The following is a 19,027-nucleotide window of genomic DNA, read 5'->3' as shown; positions in this document are numbered from 1 at the left end:
TAAAATTCTCCTTCTTTTAATTGTTTATCATTAAGGCGATCCATTAGCCCTTAGCAGTACGTTCCCCGTTGTCATGTAACAACTTGGGGACATACGTGAGCAGAGGCCGTCACCTCCTGTCTGCGTCACATCTGTCAGTCTGTAACTCAGCTTCTACTGGATATACAGATGTGCACCGAGCCGCCCTATTTCCCTGTAACTAGAAATTTGTGTGTGCAAAGCCGCTGTCTGCCTGCAGATTGCATTTAATTCACGCCCAGCGCTGCGAAATGTGCAGCATTGTGTGTACCAGAATAAGGTCCCTAGGGCTAGATTCTCTAAGCTTCAAAAGTGATAAAATGGAGAGTGATAAACAGCCAGCCAATCAGCTCCTACCTGCCATGTCACAGACTGTGTTTGAAAAATGTCAGACAGGAGCTGATTGGCTGGCTGTTTATCACTCTCCATGTTATCACTTTTGAAGCTTAGAGAATCTGACCCCTAGTCTCTTACATAGTGTTCTGTGACCCTTCGGGGCCCAGATTTGTCAAATGCTATGGGGGAAATTTACTAAGCCAAATATGTCAAAAAAAATTGTATGCCCCCCCCCCCCGGCCCCCCGGCCCAAACATTACCCCCTGACCGGTCAGCCTGGGCAGAGATCCTGGAGAAGTGTGGACCCCCCAATGAAGGGGTCCCCCCCCTTACAGAATCTGCCTACCCAGTCTATCCATCGGTGCGTCCTCAAGAAATCCATAGGTGTACCTGTGGAAGCAAATTATACTTACGCAGGTCTTCCGGCGTAGATCTGGTCCTCGTCATTCCAAGTAGCATCCATTTGGCAAAACAAAAAATGCTAACCCGATCCATGCCGAACTGACAGGAGGAGACGCAGGATGTTTGTTTACATCCTGCGGCTCCTCCTCCCGAATGCCGCTATTGGCCGCCTAGTGTCTCCTAAGTGGCCACTAGCCGGCCAATAGCGGCATTCAGGAGGAGGAGCCGCACGATGTAAACACAGACACCGTGCAGCTTCTCTTCAGTCCGGCATGGTTCGGGTTACTGCGTTTTCTTTTTTTTGCCAAGTCCAGGGATCCTACTTGGAAAGAAGAGGATCAGATCTACGCTGGAGGAGACTTGTAAATATAATTTGCTTCCACAGGTACCCCTATGGATTTCTACAGAACCACCAGTTGACGGACGGTCGGACAGAGGGCAACCTACCTACGGGCTCAAAGATAGATAAGTATCTGTATGAGTGGGCTATGTATGCAATAAAGTTTTATTTTTCTCTTGTGTATGTGTGTTTATTTAACTATTTGTATTGCTGTGGAACTACAAGTTCAAGCAGGCCCTTTAATGCCCCGCATGCTGGGACTTTTGGTTCTCCAAGTCCCTGCATGCGGGGAGACTTGCTGGGACTCATAGTTCCACAGCAATATACAATAGTTTTTATCTACTTTTTACACTTATATCAGCCCGATGCCCACAGCCCAGGGGTACCAGGGACAGTCCCAAATTCTAGAGGGGGGTGGGACCCCTTCATTGGGAGGGTCCCCACTCCCCCAGAACCCCTGCCCATGTTGACCGGTCAGGAGGTAATGTTTTGGCTCAGGGGACTTGTATAAAATGCCCCCCCCCCCCACCCTCCCGGCTGTGACATTACTCTGCTGGCTGGTTGAGCCTGGTTCTGGTTCTTAAAATATGGGGGACCCCTAGTCATTTTGTCCCCCGTACTTTGGGAACCAGGACCGTCCTTGGGTCTGGTGCTGGTTATAAAAAATACAGGGAATCCCTACTCAAATTGATTACTGATTTTTTAAAACCAGGACCGGCTCTGTGAGCCTGGGGCTGGTTACGGCCGTGGGGGGGGGACCCCACGCCAGTTTTTTTTTATTATTTATTTTCTCTCTTTTTTTGTACACACTGCAGCCTGCACAGATCTGACTGATCCGTGCAGACTGCCAATACAAATTCATATTAGCGGCCATATATACGGCCGCTAATACAAATTAATACGCCATCGGAATATACAAAGCAGTCGTATTTGACTGCTTTGTAAATTCCCCTCTGGAATACGAATTTGCATACGGCCGTATTCATTCGTATTAAGAATACGAATACGAAAAATCGGATTCGTATTCTTTATAAATTTCCCCCTACTGTATTTGTTTTGAGGGTTTTCTAAAATAAAAAAAAAATCAGTGGCGGGAGATAGGCCCCAGCCAGTATGTCACCCTACGCCCCATTGGAACCTGATCTGGGTCTGCAGAGCTTTATCCTTTATTTTCAAAATATTAAAAATTTTGTGAATATCTATCTATCTATATCATTATTTTGATGGAGGTGGTGGCGGGGAGGGGGGAGGGCGCGACAACATCGACTTGCCAAACAGCTGACTGATATGACAGCACCAATATACATGTAGTTGGGTGACAGCATCGCTGCTGCAGAAAGGGAGAGCGGGATGTAATCACTACTGAGTCCATGATGTTGGTGAGAGCGACATGACCAACTAAAGGGTTTATTGAAATTGTATTTATTGCTGATAACATTGTAACTGATATGAAGCACGTGAGAATATTCTGGGTATACCTGTGCCCCACCCCACCACACACCCAGCTTATGAGGTAGTATAGGGCCCTGCGCCCCACTGCGTGGTACTGGCACTGACACTGAGAGGGGTGCGGGGCTCCAACATTCCCACCTGCTACTGTATATGACATGTACATAGCTTGGTAAATCAGTTACATTGTAGCCCTATCTTTATTCCTTTAGTCAGTAGATCTATAATTATTTAGACCGGAGGTTCCCTACTCTTACTCTATAGATTGGGGGAGTCAGTATGGCCAATCAGCATTCAGCACCTATCTATACTATGGCTCGCGGGTAACCCCATTATCTAGCTGCACTGACCGATGGTCGTTCACAAACAGAAAATGGCTGAACAACATCACCGGATCGTTCGGATTGGTTTTCAAAGCTGTCTGATGCCGCAGCCCCTCGTACAGACAGCGCCAAACAAGTTCATTTCAATAAAATACAATTAAAAGAAAATGTAAATGAACTTTTCTGATCTTCACCAACATATAGCACATACACACACAGCACACATACACAGCACACACACAGCACACTCACACAGCACATACACACACAGTACACACACAGCACACACACAATACACACACAGTACACACAAAGTACACACACAGCACACACACAGTACACACACAGCACATACACACACAGTACACACACAGCACACACACAGAGCACACACACACTCACCGGGCGTAATACAGTTTCGGGATAAAGGCTACGTCCATGGTTGTCTCCGTTGCTACGTATTGTATCCGGCAGGTAATGTGGCTGCTGTTCTCCATGATCCAGCACTGTAATCTCCACGTGTAATCTGAGGAAGAATGGGCAGAGGCCAGGTGTGTATAGTAACAGGAGAGAATACAGGGTAACGCATAGTATACATACACGGTATAAGCTGTATGGTTATACTACATAAACAAATGTCCTATCGGTTATTACGACCCAGCACATGGGGCCTTATTCTGGTTCCCTCCTTCTGGTAAATTCCTTCTTAGATAGACAAAACCATGTGCACTGCAGGTGGGGTAGATGGTACTTGTGCAGAGAGAATAGATTTGAGTGGGGTTTTACTTCAAAGTGAGATCTATATTGCAGTGTAAAAATAAAGCAGTCAGTATTTACCCTGCACAGAAACAAAATAACTCACCCAAATCTAATTCTCTCTGCACGCGTCACATCTGCCCCCCCCCCCTGCGGTGCACATGGTTTTGTCCATCTAAGAAGGGGTTTGCCAGAAGGAGTGAACCAGAATAAGGCCCACTCTGCGACCTTACATCTCCCCCAGCGTATACTGGTTAGGGATGGGCAATGGTTTTCCTCATGGAAATAGAAATTACATTAGACTGCGGAGATGTATGCCTTCATTGACAAGTGAAGATCCAATGAAGACGCAATGGTTAATCCCGCCCTCGAAGAGCGCTCAATGTGCCCATACACTAGTAAGATTTATCTTCAGATCTGGCTGGTTGGAACAAAAACATGGTTATGGATGGATGAGTGACAGTTTGTCAGTTTTCCAGCATTTTCAAGCAAATGGTCAACTGTCATTTGCTCTCATCCATAACCAGGTTTTTGTTCCAACCAGCCAGATCTGAAGATAAATCTGCGTGTGTATGGGCACCTTTACTCTGTTAGTTGGAGGCTGTCACATGGCTTGCTCTGATTGGCTGTCCCTCTAACGGGTTCTCACAGACTTGTACAGAGCTAGTGTTCCCTCTAGGCTTCTTGCGGGGAGCATGATTCCTCCAGTGGTGACAGCAGGAATCGAAGCGGTGATGAAGTGGGGTCCTGGTAAGTTTGGGAGGGATCCTGTGGTATTTAGGCCTGACCCGCGGGCTACAGCTGGCAGGATTAGTCAGGGATGTACCCTGCTGCGATGACCACAAGCCTCTCTGCACATGTGGATCATAGTTACCTACACTCCTGCATGCTGCAGGAGACTCCCTGACTTAGTAACCATCTCCCAGACTCCCTGCATAGTCCAGAAATCTCCCTGATGTCATCTAACCCACATTATACAGCTGTTACATTTTTGGTGGAAAAAGAAATCAGAGATTTAAAAATCCAAACGGAATCATCAGCGCCATTTCCGTGCACTGGTTATAAAGCACAATGATCCCTACATGCATTTTAAATAAGGTATCTCGTGCCCACTTATATGGAACCACGTGTAATACAACGTACATGAACAAGCCCTGACACGTATCAGTATCTTTTCCCCAACAAGTACAGCAGATCTCACTACCTGCTTTGGGGCCCATCTACATTTGGATGTAAGTCCTTGTATGACGCACCTCTCGGATGTGGCAGTACATGTCCGCACCTCTAGGCGCCACCTTCACGATCTCCCTGATGTGCTTATTCTAAAGTAGGCAGGTCTGATTTGGAACCATCAATAACCACAGAATGGTGGCAGAACGATGGTCCCTACATTGGGATGCAGACTACTGTCCTGCAGAATATAAATAATTCATAGACCTAACCACTGACATTCAGCACCACCCCCTCATCAATCCACCCACATGCTCCAGATTCCCAGCTGACAGCGCACAGATGTTGACCAGCATCATCCGATGTTGTTCTATGTCCAATGTGCAGAGGGAATCCCAGCTAGAAGATTCCCTGTGTTCTCCCTTTGGGTTTATGGTCTGTTCCTGTATTCTGCCTTTGAGTAATGATGTTGTTGTGGGGATGATGAATGTCATTACGCCACAACTGACCTTCAGTAGTGTCCTCGGATCCCCCCAAGGATCTTCCTCCTTTCTAAACAAAAGTCTGATGAGAAAGTAATGTATCTCTATCCGCACGAGGGAAGAGGAGTGGTGCGGATAAAGGTCGACCAATAGTAGTCGACCTTTTACCTGTCGACCAAGAAACTGTAGAGCAAAATTCATACTTGCCTACCCTCCCGGAATGGCCAGGAGGTTCCCGAAAATCGGGTCCCTCCTCCTGGCCCCCCGTTAAGGTGGGCAAGTCCTGCATGCTCCCCAAAGCCCTTGCACCCCCCGGTGCTGCTGAAACAGATTCTAAAATGATCGTGGAGGGGGCGGGACTAAAATGAAGCGAAACGCGTCATTTTAGCCTCGTCCCCTCACCGCGGACCCGCTAATAGCGGAGTTTGTGAGGATTGTGGGCGGAGCTTTGTGACGTCAGCCTTGTCCCCGCCCCCCGATTTGCAGCATTGGGTCTCCTCTCCGAGCTTCTCCCGGAAAAGCAACTTTAAAAGTTTGTAAGTATCCCCCAAATGTAGCAGGCCCTAAATAGCATTTCTGGACAAATAATGGTATTTGAGGACAAAATCAAAATAATAGCCTAAAACAACCGAAATAATTTCTAATCAATTCAATATTTTTATTAATAATTTATATTTCTCATATACACTGTTCATCTCTAATTTTGGCCTTTTCCATTTTTTTTCTCAAATGACATTTTAGTGATGATATTTGGGGCATTGTAAAAACATTACAACCTACCATTAAAAACTCATTAACACCTTGAACTTTCCCAATACTAAATACTGCACCAATGAAAACAGGAATTTTCTTTCTATAAGTGCACCAACGATGCCCGCAGCTCGTCACTACTTCCCATTACCCAGGGCTAAGTAAATCTGTACAATTCCGTCTATATTGTTATTTAGCCACACACCTGTAAGATGGACGTCGGACGGAAGAGCTGCTAAAACGATCTTCTTTAATTCCGAATACTGTTCGTGAGTCGTGTCCGTCCCATTCCAGAGGCACAGGGTACCAAGCCTTGAGGGTTTCTCGCCCTCTATTTTGGTACATTGGAAATGCGTGGCATCCTGCACCATCCCTCCCAACAGAGGGGTGCTTGAAGACTGACTGGCCGACAGATAAGACAGAAAGACCCCTGATGAGGGAACGATGTAGGGTTCCGGGGATACTACCGTGAGACATTCTGGGGGGGGGAGTGTGAAAAAAAAAGATTCTGAAGTTATTAAGAAACATATGTATATGGAAAGACCACAATGTTCCATGTTTATCTGACCAGTGACTAAGTCAATGTCTTCTTTAAGAGTCAACCCTGGGATTGCTGTGGTGTTCTATCTGGGACACAGCCACTATATTGCTGTATGAGTCAATATATGCCCAAGGTGGAACAATCCAGTTTTTCCCTGCAGGCCTGACCCCTTTGCGAAGGTGGAGCCAGCTGGGAGCCCAGGCCTAGGGAGGAGAGGGAGTTTCCGCATGTGCTAGGGGGTGCAATCGATGTGATCACCCACCCCTTGGATTCGCCACTGTCCCTGGGTGTAAAGGTGCCCACACACTAGAAAGATCTGCAATCGTAAGATGTGCGCATAAATTAGCCTTCAAATCTTTTTCCGTCCTGGACAAAAGATTTCAGGCAAGCGCACCTCTTTCCCAAAGATTTTTCTTAAGATCCCGTGTGCGTTCCTATGGATCTTTTGTTAAATCTTCTGATCTTTCATGCAGCACGTAAGATCATAACATTTAGCAAAAGATCGACGGGAGCGAGGATATATCGTCCGATTTATCGGAAATCGGACAAAAAATCGTTCTAGTGTGTGGGCACCATAACACAAATGAATTTTCACATTGAACACCTTTCTAACACATCTGCTTCAAGGTCCTTCCATATGTTCATGCTCCACACTGGAGTCCTTTTGTGCTTATTTAACTCTAATCATACACTTTCCACTTTGTACATTACCCTAAATATCATGCCCCCATCCTCTGCCGACCATATGAGATCTGATGAAAACTGTAGATGGGGATGGCTCTGTATTTTGAATTTTGGAAATCATGTAGACAAAATCTACCTGATCTAATCAGATGACACAGGGGAACATCACAGGTGTCCCCAATAGGATTTCCCATCCAGGCATCAGGCTACAAACCACCTCTACCGTAGGATTCTGGATAGAAACCTGGTTTTGGTTTTTTTCTTCCTCCCTCTGGATCTGGAACCGGACAGGTCCCTTCTGTTTATCCTAACCGTACCCCCTCCCTCCCAAGATAACCTCATATTCCAATACCTTTGTCACCCCCTGCCCCACTTGCCCAATCATTAGTCTCAGTATATAATATCTATAACACCGTGTTGTTGGGTGTGGATCAAAGGATTGCCAGTGTCTATATCGACAGCTAATCGGTTGACAAGGTCGACATGGGCAAATGGTCGACACAATCAGAAGTCAACATTAAAAAGGTTGACACATGAAAAGGTTGCCAAAACCCACCTCGACCTTTTCATGTGTCGACTATTGACTGCCTTTTGTCAATGTCGACCTAGTACAAGTTGACCATATGGGTGTCGACCTATTGACTGTCAACCAGACACTGTCAACCTATCATGTTGTCATAAGCGCGCAACTGGTATTGGGCCAGATGCACTAAGCCTCAAAAGTGATAAAATGGAGAGTGATAAACCACCAGCCAATCAGCTCCTTCCTGTCATGTCACAGACTGGGTTTGAAAAATGTCAGGCAGGAGCTGATTGGCTGGCTGTTTCTCACTCTCCATTTCATCACTTTTGAAGCTGAGTGCATCTGGCCCATTATGAGGTAAATTTACGAAAGGTTCTAAAAATGAGATTCTGACTATCAATTTCTAGGACGCAATAGAGAAATGATAGACAGGAACCGATTCGTTGCTATGGGTAACACCACTAGTGATCCTTCTAGAATAAGGGGACTGCAGGGCGCTGGGGTACGCAGGCAGCGTGAGGGGGGAGGTCCAGTCCACTGACATCATCTTTGTGGGCGGACCCAGGCCGGCAATGACATCATTGGGGTGAGGCCTAGGCCACCAACATCATCACTGTGGGCAGGCCCAAGCCGCTAATGTCACCGTTAAGGGCGGACCAAACCTGCCACCAAACGATGATGTTGGCAGCCTAGGCTAGCGTAAACATTACATCACCTCTTTTCATTTTTAGAACCCTTACTAAATTTGCCCCATGTATGAACATGGATGTCAGTCACTAGCTTTCTGTAAATTTACTTAAAAACACAAACCCAAACTACAACACAAGCCAAGATAGCAGCACCTGAAGTATTGTATTATCAGCTGCATATTATTTACTGGAAAACTCGTATTGCGATAATATGCGACCTGCACTATATTGCCGTCACAGAGCGCGCGATACACAGCGCTCTGTCTATATAGTAATTGCATCCATATAATGTCCAGAGCATTTTCCTTTCAGCTAATTAATCCTCCTGTATAATTCAGGCCTCGGATGCACGTTTCTGCTTTGCGTATCTGAACAATACTCTCAGGACCTGGTTGTTGGAAGCCCTTCTCCTCCTTATGCGTCTGATGGGCCAGTAAGGAGAACAGCTGCAATATTCCCCGTGCAGAACTGGCGTACATAGGAGTGAGGGGGTGTGGTGGACTCATATATACTGTATACAGAGTAATGCGCAAACCAGGAACACAAACGAGAAGTGTTCATTTCTTAAAATACATAGACCAACAACATCTAGCTTTGTCCGTCCCCCCCCAGCTGTTTTGAACTACACATCCCAGCATGCCCTGCTACAGTTTTGCTATGTGGCCTTGCTAAATGTGTTGCAGGGCATGCTGGCATGCGTAGATCAACAACATCTTGAGGGCCAAATGTTCCCCATCCCTGATGTATACCCTGAGGGCCAAAGGTTCCCCATTCCTGACGTATATATATACTATATATATTAAATATTATATAGTGAGCCAACCAGAATGACCCCCGTAGTCCCAATTCGAGGCCCTAGCAGCAATGACAGCTGGGAAATCTGTCAAAAGTTGCCTGGACTGTTGGGAGCTGTGTGACCCAACCCTTAAGAAGCCCCAGGGGACTTGGCGCACCTGACATGTCACAGCCTCTCCCTCCCTTACCCCCCCTCCACCCCATGTGCACCACTTCCGAGCAGATTTGTACCAGGATAAAGTTGCGAGGCGCTCCAGGATGAACTCATGGGACCAGCTAATCTGCCAGAAAACGCAGGCTGCTAATTAGATTAATTAAAAAAAAAAAAATTAACAGGGAGGCGGCAAATTCCCCGAGGCGCCGCACAGCGCAGTCTGACATTTCCTCAGCCAATATTCATGATAATGCGGCTTATCAGTCTATTAGGACACAGGAGTCGTGTCTCAGTAATGGAGTCATGTCTCAGTAATGCGGCTGGGTATAAGCGACGCGTTCATACATCCAGCCATAGGGTCCCCGGTCCTGTGATAGCCATTATGGAGGGTCAGATGCATCAAGCTTCAAAAAGTGATAAAATGGAGAGTGATAAACAACCATCCAATCAGCTCCTACCTGTCATTTTTCAAACCCAGCCTGTAACGTGACAGGTAGGAGCTGATTGGCTGGCTGTTTATCACTCTCCATTTTATCACTTTGTGAAGCTTGATGCATCTTTCCATTTATGACTGATTGCTCTATCACAATTGTGCAATGTAGATGTATTCCTAGCAGCGGGAACTGTTAATTGCAACACTATTAAATCCTACAAACACGGAACCCTGTATTTTAGTTGCCTATAATGTAAAATGGAGAAAGCGCAGATCTTACCCCAGTGAAGAAGAACCGCCAGGATCCATTTCGGTCCCATGGCTACGTGTCAGTGGGGAATCTGGAACAGATATACTGAAATCGTTACCATATATCAGCATTAGCATTCCTACAGCGTAACAGGGTTTATTGATAAATCTATCCGCTGTCATCCAGATAAACACCTGGTGTTACAGACCTCTGCGCCCCCCCAGTCGCCCGCTGACCCCCATCTACTTACCATATTAATTAGATAGAGCTATGGGTCCTGTGAGACGGCAGTCATGGCCCTCACGCTGTGCAGGCTGGGGTCTATCTACACGCACAGTGTCTAATGGGGCATAAGTATGTACTATCGGATAGACTATAGAAGAATTATAGCCCCCAGGGCACAGTTACCGGACATGAAAGGGGCTCGGGATTCAAAGAAAATGATTATTCTATTTATTTATATATAGCACCAGCAAAGGTGTTTTTTCATACTTTACTATCCAAGAGGTCATAGAGTGGTAATATAATTGCGTGCCAAGGGTAACGAGGCACCGTGCCCGAAGCATGGCGAGCCATGTACGATTACATAGACACCGAAAAATCATGAAAAACTCATCTTGACCTTTTGACTGTCGACCTTGCTTATGTCGACCTTAAGGTATGTCAACCCTTTTCAATGTCGACCATTAGTTGTCGACTTAGTGACTGTCAATCTAGAAATTGTCTATTATCAAGAAAGAAAGAAGGAGAGCAGGGCACCCCAAGGACATGTAGGCAAACATAACGAGAACATCTATACTCTACACAGATATGGTAATGGCTGAAATAAAACCCATGATTGGCAATCCCTGTACCCCTATGGCTTCCATACATATACAGAGTGGGCCTAGCACCTCCTTGGCCCTAACCAGAACATAACACCCCCCCCCCCTCCCCCCCAGGCAGCCCCTTCCCAAAATAGGACCAATCCTCCATTTCTATGACATACGTCTGTGCTACACTCAGTAATTCCCTGGAAGCACAGAAATCTATTTCCCATTCTCTGGATCAATTTTCTGAAGCCGTAAAGCCGTAACTCCCAAGTGGGCGATATCCTATCCCCTCCGGTACTGTGTTATTATAAAGCTCTTTCAGCCGGAAGAATAATTCAATGTTCGGAGGTCGGTCTAATTGGAGCGGTGTTAAAAAAGGCGATTAATTCCTGGCCTTGTATACAGATCCAGATATAATCGCTGTCATTTCTGTCATCATTTCCCTTTCACACACAGCGAGAGACACAATGTTCTGCCTCAGTTTTGCTAAGAAACGCGCCAGTGGCTGATATTTAGGGTGAAATGTGATAGGATGAGAGATTCAGAAAGAGGTTTGATAAGAAATCTCCGTTTTTTTTTAAAGCGGCAATCATTTACACAGCAAAATAAAAATGGTTTTGTAGTGTAAATGATTGACGCTTTAAGAAACTGGAGATTTTTTACCAAATCTCTCACTTTCTGAATCTCTCATCCTATTAAATTTCCCCCTTAATGTCCCCTTTATGTGCATATATTCTACCCATCTCCAACAACAAGCTGTAGGTAACCGCTGGTAAAATTCATTATACCATTATTAAATATTAAACTATAATGTCTAACCTATCAAATAAAAGCCGAATGCTGCTCCGAACCCCTAAAGGGGGAATTCAAGTGTTATCGTGCTGACGGCGCAATTCAATTATTGTTATTTTGAGTGTCTGGGCATTTTTAAACTATTACTATAAATCTAATATACACCATTGGTTTAAATGTAATATACACAATCCATACAATCCAACATGAACTATTGCAGAAGGGACAGAATGTGGGATATGGTCGCCAGGTCGACACTATAAAAGTCAACAAAAATTAGGTTGACCGCTAAAGGTTGACAGGGCGTAAGTTGATACAGTGTACCGTGCGCATGTGCAATCTCTTATATATTTGTCATGGCTGTGAATTCGCAGTCCTGCGTACGGGCCTGAATCGGACCCACTGTGCTGCGCACCAGGAACGATTTTGAAAACTGGAAAATAAAAAGTCCCATTTGTGCTGGATGACGACTCGCAGCCTCCGAATGAACGTAACGGAGATTTTATACTCAGCTCGTTTATTAATGTCTGTTGTAAATGACCCGATCTGATAATAATTAACACATACAGCAGCTTCTAACGTGACCTACTCCAGTCTCCATCCAGTACAAAATGTCCTGCGCCCACTTGTTCCCTCCTAGCGCCAACCTGTGCCAGCTCCAGGCTGCGGACCAGGGAGATAAGACGTGATGCTCGCCTGCCTTTCAGGGGAACTCAGGTGTAAATCATTTCACAGTCAAAGTGACAAGGCGTTCATTATACATCCGATGTGGCGCTGCCAGGCTGTGCTGGGCCGCAGGTGAGGCAATTAGGCGCTCGTTAGAGAGGTAAAGCTGTCACTTAAAAGCTTTGTGATATTGACCCAGAACAAATAGCTGTCGTTTCCATATCAGAGGAGAGGGGGAGCGGGGGAGGAGAGGGGGAGTGGGGCAAGGAGAGGAGAGGGTGAGTGGGGCATGGAGAGGGGAGGGGGAGCGGGGCAAGGAGAGGGGAGGGGGGGCGAGGAGAGGAGAGGGTGAGTGGGGCATGGAGAGGAGAGGGTGAGTGGGGCAAGGAGAGGAGAGGGGGAGCAGGGCAAGTAGAGGGGAGGGGGAGCGGGGGAGGAGAGGGTGAGTGGGGCAAGGAGAGGAGAGGGTGAGTGGGGCAAGGAGAGGGGAGGGGGAGCGGGACAAGGAGAGGGGAGGGGGAGCGGGACAAGGAGAGGGGAGGGGGAGCGGGGCGAGGAGAGGGGGAGTGGGGCAAGGAGAGGGTGAGTGGGGCAAGGGGAGGGGGAGCGGGGCGAGGAGAGGGTGAATGGGACGAGGAGAGGAGAGGGTGAGTGGGGCGAGAAGAGGGGGAGCGGGGCAAGGAGAGGAGAGGGGGAGCGGGGCAAGTAGAGGGTGAGAGGGGCAAGGAGAGGGTGAGCAGGGCAAGGAGAGGAGAGGGTGAGCGGGGCGAGGAGAGGGTGAGCGGGGCGAGGAGAGGGTAAGCGAGGAGAGGGTGAGCAGGGCATGGAGTGGAGATGGTGAGTGGGGCGAGGCGAGGAGAGGAAAGGGTGAGCTGAGCGAGGAGAGGGTGAGCGGGGAGAGGAGAGTGAGCAGGGCAAGGAGAGGAGAGTGTGAGCAGGGCAAGGAGAGGGTGAGCGAGGCGAGGAGAGGAAAGGGTGAGCAGGGAGAGGAGAGGGTAAGCAGGGCAAGGAGAGGGTGAGTGCGGCAAGGAGAGGAGAGGGTGAGCGGGGCAAGGAGAGCAGAGGGTGAGTGAGGCAAGGAGAGGGTGAGCGGGGAGAGGAGAGGAAAGGGTGAGCGGGGCGAGGAGAGGGTGAGCGGGGCGAGGAGAGGGTGAGCGGGGCGAGGAGAGGGTGAGTGGGGCGAGGAGAGGGTGAGTGGGGCGAGGAGACTGTGAGCGGGGCGAGGAAAGGGTGAGCGGGGCAAGGAGAGGGTGAGCGGGGCAAGGAGAGGGTGAGCAGGGCAAGGAGAGGGTGAGTGGGGCGAGGAGAGGGTGAGTCGTGAGTGGGGCGAGTTTTGTTCCGTAGTCTCGCCTTATTAGCTTGTACAAATACCTGCGACCAGAGGGAAACATAAACTCATACATTGTTGGTGGTAATGTTGGCACGGGGTCGTTATTCAGGGTGGGTACATTGTAGATGGTAATGTTGGCACGGGGTCGTTATTCAGGGTGGATACATTGTTGGTGGTAATGTTGGCACGGGGTTGTTATTCAGGGTGGATACATTGTTGGTGGTAATGTTGGCACGGGGTCGTTATTCAGGGTGGGTACATTGTTGGTGGTAATGTTGGCACGGGGTTGTTATTCAGGGTGGATACATTGTTGGTGGTAATGTTGGCACGGGGTCGTTATTCAGGGTGGATACATTGTTGGTGGTAATGTTGGCACAGGGTCGTTATTCAGAGTGGGTACATTGTTGGTGGTAATGTTGGCACGGGGTCGTTATTCAGGGTGGATACATTGTTGGTGGTAATGTTGGCACGGGGTCGTTATTCAGGGTGGGTACATTGTTGGTGGTAATGTTGGCACGGGGTCGTTATTCAGGGTGGGTACATTGTTGGTGGTAATGTTGGCACGGGGTCGTTATTCAGGGTGGGTACATTGTTGGTGGTAATGTTGGCACGGGGTCGTTATTCAGGGTGGGTACATTGTTGGTGGTAATGTTGGCACGGGGTCGTTATTCAGGGTGGATACATTGTTGGTGGTAATGTTGGCACGGGGTCGTTATTCAGGGTGGGTACATTGTTGGTGGTAATGTTGGCACGGGGTCGTTATTCAGGGTGGATACATTGTTGGTGGTAATGTTGGCACGGGTTGTTATTCAGGGTGGATACATTGTTGGTGGTAATGTTGGCACGGGGTCGTTATTCAGGGTGGGTACATTGTTGGTGGTAATGTTGGCACGGGGTCGTTATTCAGGGTGGGTACATTGTTGGTGGTAATGTTGGCACAGGGTCGTTATTCAGGGTGGGTACATTGTTGGTGGTAATGTTGGCACGGGGTCGTTATTCAGGGTGGGTACATTGTTGGTGGTAATGTTGGCACGGGGTCGTTATTCAGGGTGGGTACATTGTTGGTGGTAATGTTGGCACGGGGTCGTTATTCAGGGTGGGTACATTGTTGGTGGTAATGTTGGCACGGGGTCGTTATTCAGGGTGGGTACATTGTTGGTGGTAATGTTGGCACGGGGTCGTTATTCAGGGTGGGTACATTGTTGGTGGTAATGTTGGCACGGGGTCGTTATTCAGGGTGGGTACATTGTTGGTGGTAATGTTGGCACAGGGTCGTTATTCAGGGTGGGTACATTGTTGGTGGTAATGTTGGCACGGGGTCGTTATTCAGGGTGGGTACATTGTTGGTGGTAATGTTGGCACGGGGTCGTTATTCAGGGTGGGTACATTGTTGGTGGTAATGTTGGCACGGGGTCGTTATTCAGGGTGGGTACATTGTTGGTGGTAATGTTGGCACGGGGTCGTTATTCAGGGTGGGTACATTGTTGGTGGTAATGTTGGCACGGGGTCGTTATTCAGGGTGGGTACATTGTTGGTGGTAATGTTGGCACGGGGTCGTTATTCAGGGTGGGTACATTGTTGGTGGTAATGTTGGCACGGGGTCGTTATTCAGGGTGGGTACATTGTTGGTGGTAATGTTGGCACGGGGTCGTTATTCAGGGTGGGTACATTGTTGGTGGTAATGTTGGCACGGGGTCGTTATTCAGGGTGGGTACATTGTTGGTGGTAATGTTGGCACGGGGTCGTTATTCAGGGTGGGTACATTGTTGGTGGTAATGTTGGCACGGGGTCGTTATTCAGGGTGGGTACATTGTTGGTGGTAATGTTGGCACGGGGTCGTTATTCAGGGTGGGTACATTGTTGGTGGTAATGTTGGCACGGGGTCGTTATTCAGGGTGGGTACATTGTTGGTGGTAATGTTGGCACGGGGTCGTTATTCAGGGTGGGTACATTGTTGGTGGTAATGTTGGCACGGGGTCGTTATTCAGGGTGGGTACATTGTTGGTGGTAATGTTGGCACGGGGTCGTTATTCAGGGTGGGTACATTGTTGGTGGTAATGTTGGCACGGGGTCGTTATTCAGGGTGGATACATTGTTGGTGGTAATGTTGGCACGGGGTCGTTATTCAGGGTGGGTACATTGTTGGTGGTAATGTTGGCACGGGGTCGTTATTCAGGGTGGGTACATTGTTGGTGGTAATGTTGGCACGGGGTCGTTATTCAGGGTGGGTACATTGTTGGTGGTAATGTTGGCACGGGGTCGTTATTCAGGGTGGGTACATTGTTGGTGGTAATGTTGGCACGGGGTCGTTATTCAGGGTGGATACATTGTTGGTGGTAATGTTGGCACGGGGTCGTTATTCAGGGTGGGTACATTGTTGGTGGTAATGTTGGCACGGGGTCGTTATTCAGGGTGGATACATTGTTGGTGGTAATGTTGGCACGGGTTGTTATTCAGGGTGGATACATTGTTGGTGGTAATGTTGGCACGGGGTCGTTATTCAGGGTGGGTACATTGTTGGTGGTAATGTTGGCACGGGGTCGTTATTCAGGGTGGGTACATTGTTGGTGGTAATGTTGGCACGGGGTCGTTATTCAGGGTGGGTACATTGTTGGTGGTAATGTTGGCACGGGGTCGTTATTCAGGGTGGGTACATTGTTGGTGGTAATGTTGGCACGGGGTCGTTATTCAGGGTGGGTACATTGTTGGTGGTAATGTTGGCACGGGGTCGTTATTCAGGGTGGGTACATTGTTGGTGGTAATGTTGGCACGGGGTCGTTATTCAGGGTGGGTACATTGTTGGTGGTAATGTTGGCACGGGGTCGTTATTCAGGGTGGGTACATTGTTGGTGGTAATGTTGGCACGGGGTCGTTATTCAGGGTGGGTACATTGTTGGTGGTAATGTTGGCACAGGGTCGTTATTCAGGGTGGGTACATTGTTGGTGGTAATGTTGGCACGGGGTCGTTATTCAGGGTGGGTACATTGTTGGTGGTAATGTTGGCACGGGGTCGTTATTCAGGGTGGGTACATTGTTGGTGGTAATGTTGGCACGGGGTCGTTATTCAGGGTGGGTACATTGTTGGTGGTAATGTTGGCACGGGGTCGTTATTCAGGGTGGGTACATTGTTGGTGGTAATGTTGGCACGGGGTCGTTATTCAGGGTGGGTACATTGTTGGTGGTAATGTTGGCACGGGGTCGTTATTCAGGGTGGGTACATTGTTGGTGGTAATGTTGGCACGGGGTCGTTATTCAGGGTGGGTACATTGTTGGTGGTAATGTTGGCACGGGGTCGTTATTCAGGGTGGGTACATTGTTGGTGGTAATGTTGGCACGGGGTCGTTATTCAGGGTGGGTACATTGTTGGTGGTAATGTTGGCACGGGGTCGTTATTCAGGGTGGGTACATTGTTGGTGGTAATGTTGGCACGGGGTCGTTATTCAGGGTGGGTACATTGTTGGTGGTAATGTTGGCACGGGGTCATTATTCAGGGTGGGTACATTGTTGGTGGTAATGTTGGCACGGGGTCGTTATTCAGGGTGGGTACATTGTTGGTGGTAATGTTGGCACGGGGTCGTTATTCAGGGTGGGTACATTGTTGGTGGTAATGTTGGCACGGGGTCGTTATTCAGGGTGGGTACATTGTTGGTGGTAATGTTGGCACGGGGTCGTTATTCAGGGTGGGTACATTGTTGGTGGTAATGTTGGCACGGGGTCGTTATTCAGGGTGGGTACATTGTTGGTGGTAATGTTGGCACGGGGTCGTTATTCAGGGTGGGTACATTGTTGGTGGTAATGTTGGCACGGGGTCGTTATTCAGGGTGGGTACATTGTTGGTGGTAATGTTGGCACGGGGTCGTTATTCAGGGTGGGTACATTGTTGGTGGTAATGTTGGCACGGGGTCGTTATTCAGGGTGGGTACATTGTTGGTGGTAATGTTGGCACGGGGTCGTTATTCAGGGTGGGTACATTGTTGGTGGTAATGTTGGCACGGGGTCGTTATTCAGGGTGGGTACATTGTTGGTGGTAATGTTGGCACAGGGTCGTTATTCAGGGTGGGTACATTGTTGGTGGTAATGTTGGCACGGGGTCGTTATTCAGGGTGGGTACATTGTTGGTGGTAATGTTGGCACGGGGTCGTTATTCAGGGTGGGTATATTGTTGGTGGTAATGTTGGCACGGGGTCGTTATTCAGGGTGGGTACATTGTTGGTGGTAATGTTGGCACGGGGTCGTTATTCAGGGTGGGTACATTGTTGGTGGTAATGTTGGCACGGGGTCGTTATTCAGGGTGGGTACATTGTTGGTGGTAATGTTGGCACGGGGTCGTTATTCAGGGTGGGTACATTGTTGGTGGTAATGTTGGCACAGGGTCGTTATTCAGGGTGGGTACATTGTTGGTGGTAATGTTGGCACAGGGTCGTTATTCAGGGTGGGTACATTGTTGGTGGTAATGTTGGCACGGGGTCGTTATTCAGGGTGGGTACATTGTTGGTGGTAATGTTGGCACGGGGTCGTTATTCAGGGTGGGTACATTGTTGGTGGTAATGTTGGCACGGGGTCGTTATTCAGGGTGGGTACATTGTTGGTGGTAATGTTGGCACGGGGTCGTTATTCAGGGTGGGTACATTGTTGGTGGTAATGTTGGCACGGGTCGTTATTCAGGGTGGGTACATTGTTGGTGGTAATGTTGGCACGGGGTCGTTATTCAGGGTGGGTACATTGTTGGTGGTAATGTTGGCACGGGGTCGTTATTCAGGGTGGGTACATTGTTGGTGGTAATGTTGGCACGGGGTCGTTATTCAGGGTGGGTACATTGTTGGTGGTAATGTTGGCACGGGGTCGTTATTCAGGGTGGGTACATTGTTGGTGGTAATGTTGGCACGGGGTCGTTATTCAGGGTGGGTACATTGTTGGTGGTAATGTTGGCACGGGGTCGTTATTCAGGGTGGGTACATTGTTGGTGGTAATGTTGGCACGGGGTCGTTATTCAGGGTGGGTACATTGTTGGTGGTAATGTTGGCACGGGGTCGTTATTCAGGGTGGGTACATTGTTGGTGGTAATGTTGGCACGGGGTCGTTATTCAGGGTGGGTACATTGTTGGTGGTAATGTTGGCACGGGGTCGTTATTCAGGGTGGGTACATTGTTGGTGGTAATGTTGGCACGGGGTCGTTATTCAGGGTGGGTACATTGTTGGTGGTAATGTTGGCACGGGGTCGTTATTCAGGGTGGGTACATTGTTGGTGGTAATGTTGGCACGGGGTCGTTATTCAGGGTGGGTACATTGTTGGTGGTAATGTTGGCACGGGGTCGTTATTCAGGGTGGGTAC

The 19,027-nt window shown here is 48.4% G+C and overlaps 1 protein-coding gene across 5 annotated transcripts in view; it reads right to left on the bottom strand.

The window, feature by feature from the left end:
* The window catches only part of LEPR (leptin receptor), a 101,403-nt gene that overhangs the window by 42,521 nt on the left and 39,855 nt on the right, over positions 1 to 19,027 (bottom strand). For 4 of the 5 annotated variants that reach the window (XM_083157699.1, XM_083157701.1, XM_083157700.1 and 1 more), the window contains exons 2-4: positions 10,126 to 10,186; positions 6,232 to 6,504; positions 3,271 to 3,394 (exon numbers count right to left, since the gene is read on the bottom strand). In XM_083157699.1, coding sequence (XP_083013825.1) covers positions 3,271 to 3,394; positions 6,232 to 6,504; positions 10,126 to 10,165 — 437 coding nt within the window. In that variant the 5' untranslated portion in view covers positions 10,166 to 10,186. Of the gene's footprint in view, positions 1 to 3,270; positions 3,395 to 6,231; positions 6,505 to 10,125; positions 10,187 to 10,345; positions 10,977 to 19,027 lie in introns of those variants that run through there. The other variant, XM_083157698.1, reaches the window with a different exon arrangement.

The sequence above is a fragment of the Crinia signifera genome, chromosome 8 (assembly GCF_055691185.1).
Source record: "Crinia signifera chromosome 8, ASM5569118v1, whole genome shotgun sequence".
Classification (NCBI taxonomy): domain Eukaryota; kingdom Metazoa; phylum Chordata; class Amphibia; order Anura; family Myobatrachidae; genus Crinia; species Crinia signifera.
This window is presented reverse-complemented; position numbering and strand designations above follow the sequence as displayed.